The 20,676-nt window shown below is 35.0% G+C and overlaps 1 protein-coding gene, 1 long non-coding RNA gene and 1 pseudogene across 3 annotated transcripts; all 3 read right to left on the bottom strand.

Annotated features, from left to right (window-relative positions):
- Positions 1-2,306: 2,306 nt before the first annotated feature.
- LOC147545699 (G-type lectin S-receptor-like serine/threonine-protein kinase LECRK4) lies at positions 2,307-5,016 on the bottom strand. Its single transcript, XM_086638160.1, has one exon. The coding sequence runs from the start codon at positions 4,983-4,985 to the stop codon at positions 2,517-2,519; it is 2,469 nt and encodes an 822-aa protein (XP_086494286.1). The 5' UTR covers positions 4,986-5,016; the 3' UTR covers positions 2,307-2,516.
- Positions 5,017-10,216: 5,200 nt separating this feature from the next.
- On the bottom strand, positions 10,217-11,684 carry LOC147545698 (uncharacterized). The gene is made up of 3 exons (XR_015223833.1): positions 11,575-11,684; positions 11,415-11,461; positions 10,217-10,548 (listed from the first exon to the last, which is right to left on the bottom strand). It is a non-coding gene; the product is annotated as an uncharacterized LOC147545698 (long non-coding RNA).
- A 416-nt stretch (positions 11,685-12,100) lies between these two features.
- On the bottom strand, positions 12,101-13,643 carry LOC147545697 (uncharacterized; annotated as a pseudogene). The gene is made up of 3 exons (XR_015223565.1): positions 13,636-13,643; positions 12,565-13,260; positions 12,101-12,486 (listed from the first exon to the last, which is right to left on the bottom strand). The product of XR_015223565.1 is annotated as an uncharacterized LOC147545697 (transcript).
- Between the last annotated feature and the right edge of the window lie 7,033 nt (positions 13,644-20,676).

Raw genomic sequence — 20,676 nt, 5'->3', positions numbered from 1 at the left:
GATCTTGTTGCTTGGAACGTAATGTTAGTTAGTTATACAAGATTTGGGTTGGTTGGAATAGCTATAAAGTTGTTTGATGAAATGCCCGTGAGAATGTTTGTTCTTGGACAATCATGATAAGTGCTTATGTTCAAATTGAAAACTTCATGAAAGCTTTGGAAGTTTTTCGAAGAAATATAAAAAGATGGTGCTAGAGCTTATAAAATGACTATTATGATTTTGTAGGGGTTTTAGCTAGTTTTTTGATACAACATTCTATTAGACAAAATATAATAATTTGTAACAAAGTCAATGTTAAATCAATTCAAAAACTAATTTGCAAACTATTTGCAAGGTGTTTGCAAGGTTATAACAAGGTTGTGCAGGTTGTTTGCAAGACACTGCAAGGTGTTTGCAAGGCAGTGCAAGGTGTTTGCAAGGCTATCCAAGGTGTTTGCAAAAATCATGCAAGGTGTTTGCAAGGCTCTCCAATGTGTTTTCAAGGTTATGCAAGGTGTTTGCAAAAGTCATGCAAGATGTTCGCAAGGTCTTGCAAAGTGTTTGCAAGGCTCTACAAGGTTATCCAAGGTGTTTGCAAAAACCATGCAAGGTGTTTGCAAAAATCATGCAAGGTGTTTTCAAGGCTCTGCAAGGTATTTGCAAGGCAGTGCAAAGTGTTTGCAAGGTATTTTCTTAGACTAGGGTTAGGTTGGTCTTTTCACTAAAATAGAAAATTACATAATTGCCACCAGGGAGGTGAAGCCTAAAAAACTTAACCAAAGTCATAATTTTTAGGGAGTTTTGACCAAATTCCCCTAAAATATATAACAAAGTTGACGTATAATTTATGTAGTTTAAGTAAAAAAGATATAACAAGACTTTTGCAAAAATTTACAATCTTACTCCTATACGAACCAAACACGAAGTTAGGAATCTATTAGGATTCGAATTACTATTCCTGGTCAAACCAAACATCAAACTAAAATAATCTGATTCCAAAGAACCGCGTTACGAGGATGTGATTTCTATGAATCACATTTCCCGCGCGGCAAACAAGACCTAAGCGTTTACAACTATTATTTTAAAATCGCAACTATGAATTTTCTCATTTTGAGAAGAATAACTAGTTGTTTAATCCACAATAATATGGCCAAATGGTTAAAAACCCAACTACAATATCATTAGTCTTAGGGTTCAAGAATAATTTGAAGTAATAATAGTATCGGCTAATAAGGTTGTGTATCAATGTGAGTGATGTTCACATTTTTGTCATAATGTTGAAAGTACGCTCCATATACAGAAAAGGAAATCTAGAGTTTTTTTTTATTTTATTTTCTCTCTATATCATGAATAGACTATAATCTCTTCACGACAAAACCAAGACCATTTTCAACGGCATGAAACCGTCAGAAGTAGATATTCTTGACAGACATGAGCCATTAGAAAGCTGTCAAAAAGGACGTAGAAATACCTTTCACGATGAAATGTAACCGTTGGAACAATATATTTCCGACAAAGCTTCTAAAATGGCTGCCGGAAAAGCCCTAGTATAACGCCGCAAAATCTCACTATTTCTGACGACGTTAGTCTGAAGTCCATCGGAAATATGAGCAACGTCAAATCGGTTGAAAATAGTATATACTTTTTCCACAACAAAAATCCCGGTTATCTTTTTAAATTGGGTTTCCAATTTCCATTGCCACTGCTACTGAATGGCTAAAGAGAAAAATGGAAGTAGGATGAATGACTGAAAGGAAAATAAAGGAAATGGTTTATTACCGACGCTTTCAACAAAACGTCTCTCCCTGTTCTTTCTAGCTAGGGTTTCTTCAGTTTTTTTCTTCCATCTGTCTCTATCAGTCTCACTCAGACTAGAAATTCCTTCCAATTATAAACGCATTTATGGTATGAAGTTGTAACTGTAAGCCCTTGAGGAAGGAAGAAAGGCTAGGGTTTTGAGTAAGTCTTTATTTATGCATTTCAGTAGGTTTTTCTATTTATTCCTCTTATTTACTGGCTTCTTTTCAACCATCCTAGGTTTGTTCACGCTAGGTTTGTTCACGCTAGATTTTCTATGTATTCTCAAACTTAATTATCATCTAGAGTCAATATTTTCTAAGACCATATGCTTCTGAAATCATGTGCTATAGTATTGGCTATCTTCTGTGAAGATGATGAGAAGCTAAAATCCTAATGCTACTCAGCTTGATCAACACGCGAACTAGGTATACCTTCTAGGTCTTTTGTTGTTGATGTTCTTTTTTAAAAAAAATAAATGACTTTGAATCAAACGTCGGAGGTGATAATGTTTGCCAAAGACAAAGAGATTTAACAATATTATTCTTAATAATACCACATCATAAATTAAAAGTTTACAACAAATACATAATTAATTAGCATTACATTAAAAATCACAAATACTTCTAGGAATGGGAAAGGAAGAAAATAGATATATGAGCCATCATATGGCTTAAATTAATATCCCAATGTGATGAGTGTGCTAGCACGCCCATAACTCATTTGGTAACCGACCAGTTCTAAGGTGTGGACTCGTAGCTGGCTTCATTACCGTTATCGGAAAATGTGGTATAGGGACAAGGACATGGTGGGTCAGAAACTTCAATGACTCCTTCTAGCATTTGCGTGACCTTCTTCATGGATGGCCTTAGTGCTGGTTCCTCTTGAATGCACCAAATAGCTATCATCACTAACCTCTCAAACCTCTTCATGTCATTGGTTGCATCATCATCGTTCTCAATCAGTTCTTCCAGTTTCCTTTTTCTGTAACAGTCATAGGCCCAATCTGTCAAAATAGTTCTATTATCACCCTCTTCTAGTGACACGTCGACCCCTTTCCTGCAACAGATGATTTCTAATAACATAACTCCAAAACTATAAACATCTATTTTTACAGATACTGGTGCGTTCCTGTACCATTCTGGTGCGACATAACCTCTAGTCCCTCTTATCCCTGTTGAAGTTCGGGTTTGTTCCTGCATCAAAAGCTTCGCCAATCCAAAGTCTGAAATTCTTGGTGTAAAATTGTCATCAAGAAGTATGTTTTGAGGCTTTATATCACAGTGAATGATCTGGGTGCTGCATTCTTCATGTAAGTACATGAGTCCTCTTGCTATGCCAAATCCAATCTGTACCCTTTGATTCCAATCAGGCTTTGAAATTCCAAAGAGATGTTGTGCTAAACTTCCATTACTCATGAACTCATACACCAAAAGCCGATTCAAACCCTCCTCACAGAATCCAAGCAAGCGAACGAGATTCTTGTGATGAGATTGGCCAATTGCACTAACTTCTGCTTTGAATTCCTTCTCGCCATCTCGTATCACCTTATCTAACTTCTTCACCGCAACATCAGTTTCCGTACCCATTTCCTCTATGACTCCTTTATAAACGACGCCAAAAGCACCCCTTCCTAATTCTTCCTTAAACGCATCGGTGGCTTCTTCAAGCTCTTGGTAAGTGAAAGAACGAAGATTCGACTTCAATACTCTTGACTTTTGATTCTTCTCCCTCAATTTTCTATCCATGTATAAGAACACCAAAAATATTGCAGCCAAGAATATGAAATTGAAAAGCACAGAGCTACCTAAAAGCAACGAGACTACCAAGACCAATGTAAATCGATCTTTCACTTTTTTGGGGGTTAAAGTTGGTGAAATGGGATTTCCCGGTAGAAGACCGCCTTTTCTTACTTTTATCAGAGCATTTCCATCCACACCAGAATCAAGTCTCCCATTTGGTAGTGGTAGTTTCTTCTTCCAACATGTCCCTTCTCTATATAAAGCAACTGCGCAAAGACAATCATTCAGGCACGAAATTCTGCAGTCCTGTTCATTATATGAATTCAATTGGTCGTAGTCAGTAGTCGGCCAATCTACATTTTTCACTATTTTTAATTCAAACAAATCTGGTTTTGAGTCTTCTTCTTGACACCCTGGTAACACAAAATTTGGTCTACAACCACCAAATCTGTTATTTGGATCAACAAAGACATAACCAGGTGGGCATTCACAACTAGGCCTTCGTTCCAACGTTAGCACGCAATAGCTGTTATACCCACAAGCACCACTCCCCAATCTACCAGTAATGTTGACACAGATATTATCAGGAATAAGTCTCACAATAGACCAGCGCTGATTCCCATTAGAAGTCCCTATGGGGTGAGAGTACTGTACAAAAACTCCATCAAAGTCCAGTGTTGCTCTATAATAGACGTTCCGTACAGGAACTATATTATTCCATGTGAGATCCATTCTGCTTCCATTCCTTTTCACAATATAAATTTCTCCGGCCTTGTTAAACACAAACTGTTTAGCTTCAGGATTAATGCTGTTTGATAGCCAAGTTAAGTCATAATAAGCTTCATAATGATTCTCAGTCAAACTCGGAGAAGCAACCGGATTAATTACAAAGTTCCCCGTGTCAAGCAAACGAAGCCTAAATCTTCCTTTTGTGTAATTTTTTTCCGACTGACGAGAATACAGAAAGCCACGAACTTCCATACTTTGTGTAGGTAAGATAGTGTCTGTAGGATATTTGAAGCTTTCCCACTGATTTACATTCCCACTACCACTAGAGAGAACAAAATTACCAGTATCGAGCATAGCCGCATATGTAACTGAGCCAGTTACAGACTCAGGCTCCCATAGTGTCTTGCCTTGAGGATTGGTAAGAAGGAGCTTACCAGCTGTTGTTAGCTCAACTTTGGATCCCATTGGTATTGATTCACTTGATTCTGCATACCAAACTACAGTTTTGTCAGGTATCTTATCATACCAGATTGATAATAAGAAGAGATTGTTCTCAAGTGGACGAAATCCGAAGGCGAAATCACCAGAAGGTGATTTCCATGAAGCATTATTGTTGGTATCAGCAGTTAAAGATGAACCCAGCCTTATATTCTGAGCAAATGTGAAGATTGGTAGAAGCAAAAGGAGAAGAAGAAGAAGCAGTTTTAAAATGTTGAACTGATAAAGAATAGAAGACATATTTAAAGTAGTTTCTACTACTGAGTTTGAGTTGCAATCAAGTTTTTAGTAGTAATATTAAGAACAACATGTATTTATATATATATAGGATTCAATTACAAAAAAGAGTCAACAAAGGATGGAAAAAATAGAGTATTATTTGAAGCCATTATATGGACTTTTGAACGAGTAATTCTTAAGTCAACATTTTTCTGCCCGACATGTAAGTTAATATTGGTCGAAATCACGACTGATATAAAAGATTCTTTTGTTACGGTTTCCTATTATTGTCGTTTTTCAATTCTGTAATGAATCTCTTATAGCGATTACAATGTTATATGTTTTTCATTATTGTGGTATCTATACATAACGAGTAACAAGGTAGAAATTGGCACATAATTAAACAACCATATATACTAACTCCCAAGACCATTTAAACTAACTCTGAAATTGATGGAAGCTAATATTCGATTTAGGTGAGAAAAAATTTCAACGTTTCTCTCATCAGCAATTAAACAACAAAAACCGTCACAAAAATTATTTCAAGTTGCATATGGAGTACATAATTACATGGAATAATAAGTAAAAAAAATCATTGTGATCACCAAATTTCAATGGTGTGACCTTTGAATTTTGTAAAAGGTGCACAACTGTGGACTACAAGTCCGTCACACAAGAAACTAGATTACTAGAATTTACATCAGTCACCTGACAAAATCTCGTCGACTCTCATCAACAAAGAATGTTTTTTCAACAGTGTGGCCAGCTGGGCATACCACTTGACATGCATAGAGTATAATGAACGGCACCACATTGACCCAACTATACCTTCTAAAACTTCTCTAGTTATTTTAATTTGGTCCCCGCCCGAAGAATATCATTTACTTTTGACTTAACTTGTTGAAAATTGACATTTTTTTCTCAACTACTTTTATTGTCCTTTATAATAAGAAAAAGTAAATAGTTTTAGGCCATTAGATACGATATAGAAAAAAGTGTTACTTCATTTGGTCCGTAGATTCTTACCATTTTTTTGTATTTCTACTCCTATTTTGTACTACAAATTATGTCTACCATGTCTCTTATATATTAATCTACCCATCTTTCCTTGATTTAACTTTCTCTTCTACTAGTTTGTGGTAGATCAACTATTCAAAGTTCGCCAAATAAGAATGATCTAACTAGGAAAATCTATTCTTCTTGAACCAGTTGTGGTTTGATAGAAGGACATTGCTACTTAGCCCATCGACAAAACAAAATTTGCACACGACTCCAGTAATTTCTGCTTGTTTGATCCATGTTTTTGTCGGGCTAGGTAGCATTTTGCTTGATAGAATGACTTTGTGGTACGCATTACTTGATAGAATATTGAATCTTCATTGTACATGTCATCTTTTCTGCTAGAGGTTTCGAGATCAGTCTTCGTGATATTGAAAAGCACTTCTGTAATATTCCATCACTTAATTAAATGAACCATTCAGTACGCACAAAAAAAAAAAACAAGACCTGAGACAACACCGTTACAACAATATTGCATCCAGTAGCAGGCCATTAGAATTATCATAATAACCTAAATCTGCCAAATGCATAGGAGGATTGTGCCCCGTGATACCAACAATCCAACATGCCCGACTGGGTTGCTAACCAGTCCTATTTAGACATACATAAAAGAAAATATTCCTACTTAGTCGTTGTTGGTTTCGTTAAACTTTCTAAATAATGTGCAGGGTTGAAGGTTAAGGGCACCGTGGGCTTGAAACTTCAATTACTACTTTAAGCATTTGTGTGACCCTCTTCATGGATGATCTTGGTGCCTGACTGGTTCCTCTTGCAGACACTAATTGCTATCATCTTCCACCCCCAAACCTCTCCCTGCTAATCACTGAACTTTTAAAACTTCATCCTTCTATTACATGAGCTCGCACGACCATGCACCGAATCGGTGGTTGATGAAAGTCTCTCAGAGAGCTCTTGTTTCAAGTAGGTACAGAATGGCTACTTAGAAAGTTGAGCTGCATCTCCACTAATGGATGCTGGAAAGAAAAAGGGGAAGCAACAAGAAGGTGAATGTTTAGAATTTGAGAGCCCTTCAGTCGAGGTGAGTCAATTGTTTGTGTGGAATTTATTAGCAGTATAGTTGCACTTGTTTTGATCCAACTTCCCCATTAACTCCGAAAAAAAAGTAAAAGGAAGAAAGTTACGTTGCGCTTAAAGTCTTAGTAGAGCATCTCCATTCCCCATTAACTCCGAAAATTACCGTCGCTTTGATCCAACGTCGCTTACTTGCCCACTAAAAGCTTTCAACTGAGTAATGATTTCTTCCGAAGAGCTTCTCTTTTGTTCGAATCATCCAACATACTCTTCTTCCTTTCTTTCTAATTTGTCCATACTATATTCTTCTTCTTCTTCTTCTTCAAGTTTTCCCCCATACAATCTTGAACAGAGGCTTTTTCATTCTCGAAGCATGTTGTAAAGACACAACATTGGAAAAGAAACCTCTTGCTCTCATCCAATTGTCCTGCCAGGAGTTTGTGACCTATATTGACGATAACCCAACGAGATCGTTACAACGTTCCTATGAATGAAGTATAGCAGGGGTGGATGATTAGGGATAGAACCATCGACAAATCCTAGCTTATCTTTGACAAGAAGTGCCACTTTCATAGCTCTTGACCAAGAGGCGTAGTTATCTCCTGTCAATAATTGAGTAATGAGAACGGTAGTAGGAGAGTCTGGATGATGGACATTAAAAACTGGAGATGGTGGAGGATTTGGAGTATACTCAGAAGAAGCATCAGTTGGATTAGTCATGATAAAAAAATTCGAACATAGCTCTTATACCATGTGAGTAACAAACAACCTTTGTGTTAGACACGTCTCTTTAATTGAGACTAAGGGTGGCCCACATTCATTCATTCCCTCTTGGAGAAGGTTTGACTAGCTACCAATTTGAATTTGGTAGACTGCGTATTTGGGTGACGGTTACCCCATTATAAGGGAATCAGTTGGTTATAATAATCAACTCACTACACCCATTCTCGATGGAACAGAATGTGGAGTAGTTATATTAATTGAACATCCCTAACCCCTCCCAATAGTAATGCTTGTGTATCTCCATCAAGACATAACAACAACTTACGGAGAGGATTGGGGTTAGAAGATTTTCAGTAGTCTATATTAATCTTCTTTCTGTTCCAGTTTATCACTTAATCAATAATGGCTTGATTAAGAGAGAGGGAGAGATGGATGAAACCGAGAGATAAAGATAAAGGTTTAAGTGAGAGAGAGAGATAGAGTTGTTTGAGATTAATCTCTATGTTTTCTTTATTCAGTCATTGAGGCATTTATAGGTTACAAATTCGGGTTATCAAGTATAAGTGATACACTTAAAATAACATAAAATCTTCTACACAATATTAACTACTATACCTAGTCGTTCTAGGTATCTTGTGGGTCTCTCGGTTGCTCCATTGATCGGGTGGATCTGATCCAAGATGGTGGTGTGACCCGTAATAACAACTTTCCTCGCCTAACACCATAACCAATTGTTTGCCTCGTCTTGGTATCCTTAAATACACAAAATTCAGGTCAAAAAAATGAGAACACAAAATAGAGTGGTGGTTATTTGAGACACAAGTAATAAAAATATCTAAATATGGGACAACAAATAACAGAGTCTATATTCAAGTTGCTAGTTAGAGTTATAGGTCATTCCTCTGCAATAGGGGTTGAGGTGCCATTGGCAGTAGAGACACATGAATGTGAGAATCGGTTAATAGTTGAGAACTGTTTAGAATCAAAAGTGATATGATCTGTAACACCAGAATCAATTATCCAAGTACTATTTGAGACATGTGTTGTGACGCCCCGTACCCCATGAATAGGCACGAGCACGCCCCGGCAATTCACAGAAACCGAAAATTCGGCAGCATCTCCTCTGTAAATCGAACCGGTCGCACCTGTAAAACCTGTAATGCAAACCATACATTCGCATACAAAAACACAACGGAAGCTAAAATGAAACATAATTTCTCTAACAAACTCTAGTTCAAAACCGAACCACAAGAACTCACTTAGCTCATCCTACACAAATCCATACATCCTTATACAACCTATGTGATACCTATATATGTTTTATGGTTCTCCGTGAAATAAAATATAACTTGAAGCTAAAGAAAACCGAAGTGAAAAGAGAAAACACTAAAGTGGCACCCCTCCACAACCACTGCAACCATCTGCTGCCACTGCAGATGATTCTAACTAGGAACCTGCAAACTAAGAACTGGTAGGGGGTCAGTAACTCACCGACAAGAGTTAAACTGGTAGACAGATCCCAAAACAAAACTGCAATAAAACCTTTTCGCAAGTAAAATGCACACATATAAATATATATCAATCCTACTACTAACATATAATAGCAGACTTAACTGCCCACCCATGGTATGCCTCTCAATTAACAAGCAGTTATCCAGAGAACTCTATAGTACTTTGGCTGATACCGTCCCATACCGGCACTAACCAAGGTACTCAAGTTCTCTCGAGAAAGTGGCTTACCCCTAGGTAGGTAGGCCCTTCTCCCACTAGGCGACTCCACAGTCATTGAAAAGCTAACCTCGTGATAAATATATACACCTAGCTTAACTAGATACGTTTTAGCTTCACCGAAGTCGAATAGTCAGGTCGTCCCTTCAGTATTCGTGTTGGGACGAAAAACATATTCTCAACGGTACCCTAGCATGCAACTATTTCTTCTGGTTTTGGAAAAGCATTTCTTGTGTCAACAACCGAAATACTACTCTTTTCTTGTAAAAACATCTTTCACCCACAATCTCAGCATATTCGGAACTCGTCCGTTACGCACTCGACTGAGATAGGCTTTTTAAAACATTACTTATCTTATCACACAAAGAAGTGGCACAACCAAGAGTCATATCATAACATGCAGAGGGATCCAAATCACCAAACCAGTCGGGTGGTCAGAGGTGTACAGCCTCTGAGCCCCAAGGGTAACAACAAACAGGCTTACAGTCCAATCGAGCGGTCAAGGGTAGCGAATCCCTGAGCCCCTAGAGTCCAACCTAAATGAGAATCCTGGCCAGAGAGTAGAGCACTACAACTGCCAAGATCCTCATGACTCATCTCAGTCCACTTCACCAATCACATACAACATACGAAACTAATTTGTTTTCAAAACATCGATCATCACAATCCGTTTCAAAAACCATTTCTCTATAAATCATTCGTAAGACATGTTTGCATATATAAAACCATCGCATCAATAAACTAACATTCACGATACAAATCTCATCGAAATCAGAGTCTAAATCATTAACACCATCAATAATCAGTAATCAAAACCAATGATACAACTTTCATTGAAATCAAGGGTGGAAATCATGCATATATGATCGCCTACCATCTACAGATAGTGATGCATGCATATCTCCTACTTCTAGCATGAATCTAGACAATAATATAAAAGAAAACAAGATATCAGCCCTACCTAGAGATTCAGGACTCAGTCCTCCTTCGCTTCGCCTCGAGCATCTCGCCCCTAACTCGTTTCGGCTTTCCTTCTGACACCCTAGACAAAGATAAAACTTGGATTCTTCGAGAAGAATCTTAACATAACATAAATAACTCCGAAAGAACCATAAGAAAAATAAATAACAATTTAGTTTTGACTCGCATTCACGTTGGAAGAACCCCAGTGACTCTATTGCGTCTTATATTCATTCCTATCTCTACTGTAACCCGTTTCGATCATATCATATATCGTTGGAAAGATAACTCAATTTCTAACATTTCATTACTTAGTTCATCGGCTAAATTTCCAATGTATAATCCTCAAAATAGCTACATACATGCAACAGCAAAACAAATATTTCCTAACAACGTATTGTTCACTATAACAGTCACAACTCTGTCATTGTTGATCAGTTTCAATCCATTCTTTAGTCGTCGGAAAGGTTATGTCATCTATAATATTTTGTTATCAAGTGGTTTCTCTTAATTCCCCCTAAAACATCTCCAAAAACCACAAATTGTACGCAGCAGAGCATCAGTTTCACGGATCGTACGTTGTCTGTTCTAACGGTCATATCTTTCTCATCCGAACTCGAAATAACATGTACCACTTCATTTCAGAAAGCTAACATCCTAATTTACAATCTCGTATTTTTGGAAAATCCATCCGAACACTCCACAAGGCCAGCAATACTAAAACAGTATAGTAGACTGCACGTAGCAGTCCTTCACACAGTCGTTCGATCGATAATCAAACACCATTAACCTCTCTAACATCATTTAAATCTCAACTAACTAATTCCCATCCATATTAACCTTAAAATTTCATTTATTATGAAAAATCCCTAAATTTCATACTCATAAATCCTAGATTTTATAACATGATCAATTAAATCAAATTTAGATGAAATTAACAACATTTACCTTCTCCTTGATGTGTTCTCTTTGATTTCCTACATCATATCTTCAATCTTACACATGTAACAATTAAGAACTCCATTATAACTCAAATCACAGAAATACCAAGTTGTAGAGAGAGAACTAATTTTCTTAACCAAAACTTTGATCCAGCTTTGGAATTTACCTTACTAGATGATCAAGTCCAAAACCCCTTCAACCTCCTTTCGTTTCCTCCTCTAAATTCTATCATTTGACATGATCACTTGAGTGAGAAACCCTTGAAAAGGACGAACTTACAAGTGATAGCACTTAAAGTGATAGCACTTACAAGTGAATATCACTTATTAAGTCCTATCACTTATTAAGTGCTATCACTTAATAAGTGCAATGCCGTTTGTTTTTTATCACTTATAAGTGCAATGTCGTTTGTTTTTCATCACTTATAAGCGCTTCAAATATGTTAATTGTCTAGATTATCCTTGCATAAAATCTCTTAATTTTGTAACTTTTGTTAGTATGAATTTGTTCAAAAAATCAATCATAATTAATCAAACTTCACATCCTAAATTGATAAGGTAAACAAACTTCATGTCCCATAGAGTTATGTAAGAAAATACGCATTAAGCAATAACATTTGCACTATTAACTAGTTCATCTGCAATTTCGTTTCGGAGTTGGATCATTGCAGTTTGATCTTAAGGCCGGAATGTCTGAGAATGTGGCATAGGATCATCAGAGTTCATAGGAATATTGTTGTTTATCTCTGCCTCAACATCTTCATATTGTTGGAACAATATTGGATCACCAAGTGAATGAGGACGAAGATAATTGTGTAACTCTATGCATGCAACCACAATATGTATTTGGGTTTGAAAACTATTAGATGGCATTTTTCCTAATATAGAAAATCTACAATTCAACACACCAAAGGCTCGTTCAATCACATTTCTTAACCGGGCATGCGCGTGATTAAATATTTCTTCTTTACCAACAGCAGGTCCAGATTTCCAACTCGACTACCAATATCTTTGATTGCGATAAGGGGCCATAAACCCTCTAGTGTGGGTGTAAGCAAGGTCACATAAATAATATTTATCTGCACCAACAAATACAAAATAAAGTCAATATTAAGGTTCTAAATGAAATCTTATTGTATATAATGAACATATTTTACCTGAAGGGGGAAGTGAAAATTTCAAAGCTGGGTTACGGACAACACTCTGGAGTCATGGGCTACACCTTCCCAACCAGCTACCACAAATAAGAACTTCACATCGAAGTCACATACTGCCATCACATTTTGAAAACATTCTTTCCCACCTCGCCCTCTAAAAGGAATTCTTTTTTCAAGAGGAATCACTGCATGGATTAATGTGTCATCTAATGCGCCAATAGCTCCTCTGAATGGCCCTTCTCTAAGTAGCTTATGTGTTTTTATTGATGGCATTGGTTTTTCAAAATTTGGTGGAACTAATCATTTCTTTTGCGAATTCCTACATAGCCCTTAACACTTCATGAAAAAAATTTACTAATAGTTAGTCCCGAACGTTGGAAACGATGTTTAATCATACGATTGGTTTCTTTATGACCAACTGTCATTAAGAACATGGCAAGTTTTTCTTCAATATTTACATGTTTACTATCCGTAAGAAACCCTTTATCTCTTAAATGAGAAGACAACTCAATAAACGCATCTTTATGCATTCTTAATAATTGATACATCACTATAGATGGACCATCTAACAATTCCCGTATGTACGCTTTTCCAGTGAGTTAAGAGACACATAAACTTCGACGAATGTTGGGAGTACGAAATTCGTTAGGTTTGAACCATGATAGTACGATTAATGCAAAAAAAAAAATATTCCATCTTCTTTAATGAAGTGTAAAATTAAATCCGCATTTGATACCATGTCTACCAAATTTAATAAATCTATAAAGAAAAAAAATAAAATCATAAGCAACCAAAACATGAGCTAAAATTAAAATGAAAAATCTAAATCTCATATAAGATAAACCAAAGGTTTATAATTGGAGGTCGTTCACGAGGTGAGTATGTCTTTAAACAATGATATTTATTTTTTGGAGTTATTTGTTGTGTTACAAAGCATATACTATAATATTTATTGAACAATTGATTTTAAGTGTATGGAGAAAAATTGGGATAAATTTTATTAGGTATGAATATTGTAAACAATACAATATCGTTTTTCTATGAACCGTATCACTGTATCAGTTTTTATACCTTCTCATTCTCTCTCCAATAAATAAATATTCAACTATATTAAAAATAAAAAGAAAAGAAACAAACAAAAATTTGAGAGAACTAAAAATAAAAATAAAGCTTGGGAGATTATATTAATCAATGAATAGTGCAAAAAATAATGATGAATGAATAGCATAAACTAAAAACAATAGTATTGTGGACAATTAAAAAAAAATCAATATCAATAGAAAAATAGTCAATATGAATTTAATGGAATCAAAATCATGATGAAGACACCAAAAATGACCATCAAACAATAAATTAGTTAAACTATGGACAAAAGAAAAAAACAAATGGATTACCCCAAACTCCCAAAGTTGTTTTCTCTCTCTAGAAGTCTTCTTCTCTCTAGATTTCCTCTTTAAATTTTCTCTACAATTTAATTAGGAAGACTAGTATTGCAATGGGCAGTGATTTTAGGTTTTAATATAGGTTTATAGGCATAGGTATTATAAGGGTTGGTACAATCAAAGCAAGTTTCGGATTGTACGAGAAGTATTGTAATGGGCACTGATTTCAGGTTTTAATATCAACCGTGATGGGGTAACTCCCCACCTCACTCCCTTGTCTACCGTATTAGAATTAGACAAGGGAGTGTTTTTTCATTTTCAGTCCCTGCAAGTGTTTCAACTTTTAAGAACACCCCTACTTTTATGTGCCACATAGGCAAGATGGTGTACAAGGGAGTAAGGTGGGAGGGAACTTTATCATTTTTCTTTTAATATAGGGTGGCACAAGTTCCAACGCTTTCCATACTTTGATTTAGGGTTTAGTTGTTTTTTTTTACGAGAAGGGTTTAGTTGGTTAGTTAGTAATTCTTATATTTTATGGAGGGGTGTTATGTCTTTTTTAGCGCTTGTAGAGTAAGTGCAAAAAAATAAGCTTCAAGTTGGAGCTTACTTTTTTGCACTTACTTTGACACCACTTAGAAGTGATATTCATTTATTAAGTGAAAAAACAAACGTCTAAAATTACCGCCCCGCACTTATTAAGTGAAAATCACTTAATAAGTGCAAAAATCAAACACCTTCTAAGCAACTGGAAATTTGGTTCCTGATTTCTTCATAATATCCTACGATTTACACTTTAGTCCCTAGATTTGTACTGATTACGAAAGGCCCTCTGATTCTGACCATATTACACGTTTAGTCCTATTTTAACGTGATTCACATGTCAAATAGTCCTTCATCGAACCTTATTCAGCCTTTAGTTTAAGCCGAAAATTTGGGATGTTACATGTGTAGACATGTTAAAGTCTTACCTACGTTACCTGTAGTCTTACCTTTAAAGGTCTGTTCGCAGACCTAGGTTCACCAGATCTAAAGAGAGAGGTTTTTTTTTTTAAAGAAAAATTTAGAGAGAGAGAGGAGAGACAAATATTCTTTTTTTTATGTTTGAAGCTCGCCGGCCGGAAAATTGACCGGTCGGCGACCTACACTGGAGAAGATGATGAGGTGGCGTAACAGATGATGTGGCAGAGAGAGAAAAAGAGATGGAGGAGAGAGAGTAACGGAAAGTTAAAGATAACTGGGCTATATGAGTATTTTTGCTAATCTAGGGGACCAGGCAGGAAGTTGGTCACAAAGTTGGGGGCTATTTGGACAATAACCCTAAAATAAATCACCCTTTTTTCATTTTTTTTTCCATTGGAAATCAGTTTTCACAATTCAGAAAGCAAACATCCCAAAGCTACAACTTATCTCAAATGGAATTTCAATATCAATTATGCTCTTATTTTCTACCATGCATTCTCTAAGACTTATTCATATCATTACACTAACATGAAATACATAAAACCTCCAATTGTACAACCATAAACCCTGGAATTTATAGCAAGCTCAAACAATCATTAAAGTTTTAACTTTTACCTTGACTTTGATGTTCTAGGTTTAGGTTATCTTCTTATTGATATTTTCCCTTTCATTTCTTCACCAATTCCTCAAACTGTACACATGCAACAATGAAAATCTCAAATGAAAGAGTAAAAACAAGAAAATGGAATTCTTGAGAGAGGGACTAGATTTCTTACCAAAATCTTCATCGATTCACGAAATCTGGCGAGTTTACAATTAGCTCTATGTACAGGCACCTTAGGGAGAGTACTAATACTAGTCAATTCACGGATATCAACTACTTTTTATTTGGCATATTGATACCATCTCTAGAATCAAAATATTTCTTTGGAAATGCGGTACGAATAGTTTACTTGTAAAACATCGTATTGGTCATTTCATTGGCAATCAATTTCTTTGTAGTTATTGTAACAGGGAGGAAACTCTAGACCACACCCTTTTACACTGTTTCTATGTGGGGCTGATATGATTTAATTTTAATATTAGCTTTGACTCCAGTCTTTCTGTAACCGATTGGATTCTAACATGGAAAAATAATATATGGTATGTATGGAAAACTAGATATGAGCTATGCTTCAATAAACAGTTACAACCACCACTACAGGTTATTAAAACAATGTCATCACTTCGGTTTGGCACCACCTCTACCACCTTTCATCAACTCAACTCGAATGCTTCATTCGCACATATCAGCGAATGAGCGGGGATTGGTTGTATTTTCTATGACTCTCACTCGACGTCCCAAGGGGCTATTTCTGAATTAACGATATGAAGAAATGCAGAGGAATGCGAATGCAAAGCTATTTTACAGGTAATCAAATGGGCAACAAATAAGCAAGTTAACTACCTTCATATTGAAAGCGACAACAAAAAAATTATAAAACATCTCCAACAATATACTTCGTCTTCACTGACACTCAAAGTCACCTTAAAGAGATACAAAAGTATAGCAAATGCTTCCAGAAGATTATCTACACTCACATCCAGAGATCCAATAACAAACAAGCGGAAAAGTTAGCTAAATGGGCACGTATTAATAAGAAATTTTGGGTTTATAGCCCAAAAAATGGGCCCTAATAAGACATTTAGTCCTCTCTAATCCTATAAAGGGTTTCAAAACCAAAAAAATAATACAAATGGATATCTAGTCCATTTGGTGTCATCTAGAGAGAAAACACAAATCCCTATAATACATATTAATTTATAATACCTATACTAACCTTCTTTATATATATAAAATCTGATTTACATTCTAAAATCTAAAATATCTTTTTTCATTTTTATCTCCCACCTTTCTCTCTCCAATCACGTTTCTAAACAAAGTAACCTCATTATCTTTAGTAACCGAAACTTGCTTATTTTCTCTCTCTCTAAACAAAGTAACTGTTTGATAATCATCCATTAATCTCAGAAAAATTGTTTCTTCTTCATTAGACCAACTGAAATCATCTTCTTCATCGTTTATCAAGTAAAACACATTACAAAAGTCATTTTTCATTCCATTGAAACAGATTCAGAATCAAATTTAATATTGTTTTTCAGGTAATGTTAAAGGTTTTAGTTTCTTCTTTTCTGTTTAATGTTTTTCATCTTCATATTTAACTTTGTTCATGAATTTCATTATAATCAAATTTCTCTCTGTATCATCTAATCAAATCTTTATCATTATTTAGAATTTTCTCTCTCTAAGATTCATAACCGATTTTATGACGTTAATGTTAAATCCGTCTTTACAATTCATTTTATTCGATTAAAAAGTGTTTGTCTCTATGTATTTTGTTACTTTTTAGTAGCTTTAGGTTACAGATTTTGATTTTTAGATCATTTTTTCAAATCTTCATCAAGGTTTCCGTACAATTTTTGATGCAGTGAAGATGTCGAACGATTTGTTATAACTGAATGAAAACGATATATAACTTAATATAAATTATGGATCATTTACAATAAATTACATATCATTTTTTATCTAGAGAAGATCTAGTACGATTTGGTTGTAACAGAATGTAAATGATATATAATTTACACGACATTACATAATGTTTACTGAACATAACACTTACATAACGCAAACATCTTCTGTACGATGTTTTTATAACAGAATGTAAAATATATGTATTTTGCTACAAATTATACATATTTTATAAATAATATAAAAAACGTCTTATAAATCTGCAAAAATTATATATAATTTATTCAACATTACGCGTACTTTTTCTCCAAAACAGTTGTTGTTTATAGTACAATAAATGTTCCAAAAATTATATGTAATTAATTGCACATTATATAAAAAAATTTACATAACAGTGACCTTGTGATTCAAACTAAAGTTATGTTTGTCTCCTAACACATTATGAAGTTTAACAAACAGTATGCATAATTTATTCCATTATACATGTCGTTTCTAGTAAGTTATATGTTTTGTTGACAAATGTATATGTTTTCTTTTTGTAGTTTTCTTGTTACTTATGGAATTTCCTACTGAAGTTGGTCATTTGTTTCTTGGTGGTGCAAAAGCACTTGGATATGCTCTTCGACAATATAGTGTAAATGTTGTTTGTCCTGCTCAAGACTACATATGCTCTACGACAATATAGTGTAAACGATTTTTTTGTAACAGAATGTAAACGATGTAATGTAAAAGAAATTATGTGTAATTTATTAAACATGACACACGTACAGTTGATAAATTACGTTGTATACATGACAAATGTTGGTTTCCTCGTCATAAATAACAAATGATTTACGTATTTGTTTCATAATTTGTATTCTCTGTGTATTTATGTATGAGTAAAAACAAAAACAAATGTTGTTGTGATGTTCCCAGAAAAATATATTATTTCCAAATCTGAAAATTAAGTGAGAGAAAGTGATGTATACGTTTTGTATATTAACCCCCAAATCACGCTAAATTGATCTGAGAAAATATACTCTTTCCAAATCTGAAAGTTTAGAGAGAGAAAATAAATTTAATTTACAAATCTGTTTAGAGGAGAGAGAAATTATGATTTGTTTCTATTCGTTTTTTGCTAATAAATTCCCCAAATCACTCCCAAATTTGATTTCCTTCTTTTCAGCGTTTGATTAGTTTCTGGTAATGGCGTTTCGAAGATTTAGGTTAGGATTTTTGGAAACGTTTCGTTTTGGGAAAGTTTCGATTTTGTTTCCTATAATTTATCCCAAATTCACGGTTAATTAAGTTGTTGGAATTTTCGGTCAGGCCCCACAACTTAAAATCCCGTGAAAATGGTTTGGGACACGAATGGAATTGTTTTATAGATAGCATGGGTTTTTAGACCCAAGAGCAAAAGGACTAAAAATCCATTTTTTGACAAGATTGGACCCTAAACCCTTTTTGAACATTATTTTGGTCTATATACCCACGGAGTAATTGTAGTTGGAACGTTCTTCATTATTTCCTTCGACTCTAGTTTGTATTTAGTTTCTAATTAATGCAAGTTTCAACAAAAAAAAAGTACCCAAAATTCCAGTCGAACGATAACGGGTTTCCGGTTTAGTTTGGGATAAAAATCCCATGTAATAACACTTCAGTCCTCCGCTCTCGTCTGATTGCAAAGGGCCCCTTAACTCTGACGTGATTGCAAGTTTAGTCTTTTTTTAACCCGACCTAAATGCCTCAATAGTCCTTTAAACCTTATTAATTCGTTCCTATGGTCTGAAAACCTGGGATGTTACATGTTCAATATTTATTGTAGACCTTATCTTTTCTGCAAGTGGTTTCAAGACTTGTCTTCGTGATATATAAATACGTTTTTGTAATTTTTCATCAACCAATTATTCAATTTTTTTCTTAACATTGCTTTTTTTTTGGAAGACGACTACGATCTACGTACGTCGTGATATTTGGCATTTGATACATCATAGATGTGATAAGCTCGATAACTGCCCACTCAAACATTAACAACACCGGGCCTATAGCCCAACAAAGACAATGTCTTGAAGCCCAACAACTTTATTAATACCTACATAATCCCAATTCAAATAACCAAAGATTCCACTTTCTCTGGGATTCGAACCTGGGACCTCCAGAGATTCCTGGAGTTTATGTCAACACCTTGGAACCACTTGGGCTACCAACGGTTGACCTTAACATTGCTTTTGAATACCACTAACTTACAAAGTTTGATAAATGAACCATTCATTACTCACCCTGTTACTCGTCAAACACATATTTTTGGAAAAAGAAAAGGAAAAAACAAGATTGCATGTAACCCTGTCAATGGATATCCAAATATTCGACATCCGATTCGCATCTGTATTCGAGTTTTAAAAATATATCTGAAATTTTGGATAATTCGGATATTCCTTCTCGGATATCGGATACGGATACATTAATATTCGATCCAATAAATATCCGTACCCGATAAGTAAGATAAAAAAAAATAAAAAAAGTTTAAATTTATTGATAATATATAAAATGTATGGTTGAGACTTGAGATTTATTATTTAGAAATGGTTAAAAATTTAAATTTTTTTTAAGTTTCGCATACCATTAATATTATCGGATTCGGATATTGATTTATAATATCCGTCGGATAATTATCGGATATCAGATAGCTTATCGGATTCGGATACGGGTATGCCTATATCCGATCCGATAAGTTACCGTTTACAGGCCTAATTGTATGCACTAGGAGGTCATTAACATTATCATGCATATAGCCAGAATCTAAAAAATTAATTCACAGGAGGATCGTGCTAGCTAGAGCGTGTGACCGACATGCCCAACTTAGTTTCTGTGACCAGTCTTACTTAGACATCGTAAAGGAAAACATTCTTACTTGTCAGTTGTTAGTCTCGTTAAAATTTCTAAATAATGTGCCTGGTTAAGGGGTTTGTACCATGGTGGATTTGAAGCTTCAATCACTCGTGCTTTAAATGGAGGAAGGTTTGTTGTTGAAGCTTCAAAGCTTCAATTTTTCCTATGCTTTAAATGCCATCAAACTTCCTCTTTCAATGGTTTGGATAATTTACAGAGCTCCAGATGACCGGTTAAGAAATATTGTAGAGATTGCACATCAATTTTTCCTATGCCTCCAAGTAAGTTTGCACATTTTTTTGTAACTACAAAAATAAAAAATACTTATAGGAATGGCAAATGAAGAAAATAGATATATGAGCCATCATATGGCTTAACTTAATATCCCAA

This window comes from Eschscholzia californica, unplaced genomic scaffold (assembly GCF_041429995.1).
Source record: "Eschscholzia californica isolate CP2 unplaced genomic scaffold, dmEscCali1.0.p SCAF_4, whole genome shotgun sequence".
Classification (NCBI taxonomy): domain Eukaryota; kingdom Viridiplantae; phylum Streptophyta; class Magnoliopsida; order Ranunculales; family Papaveraceae; genus Eschscholzia; species Eschscholzia californica.
This window is presented reverse-complemented; position numbering and strand designations above follow the sequence as displayed.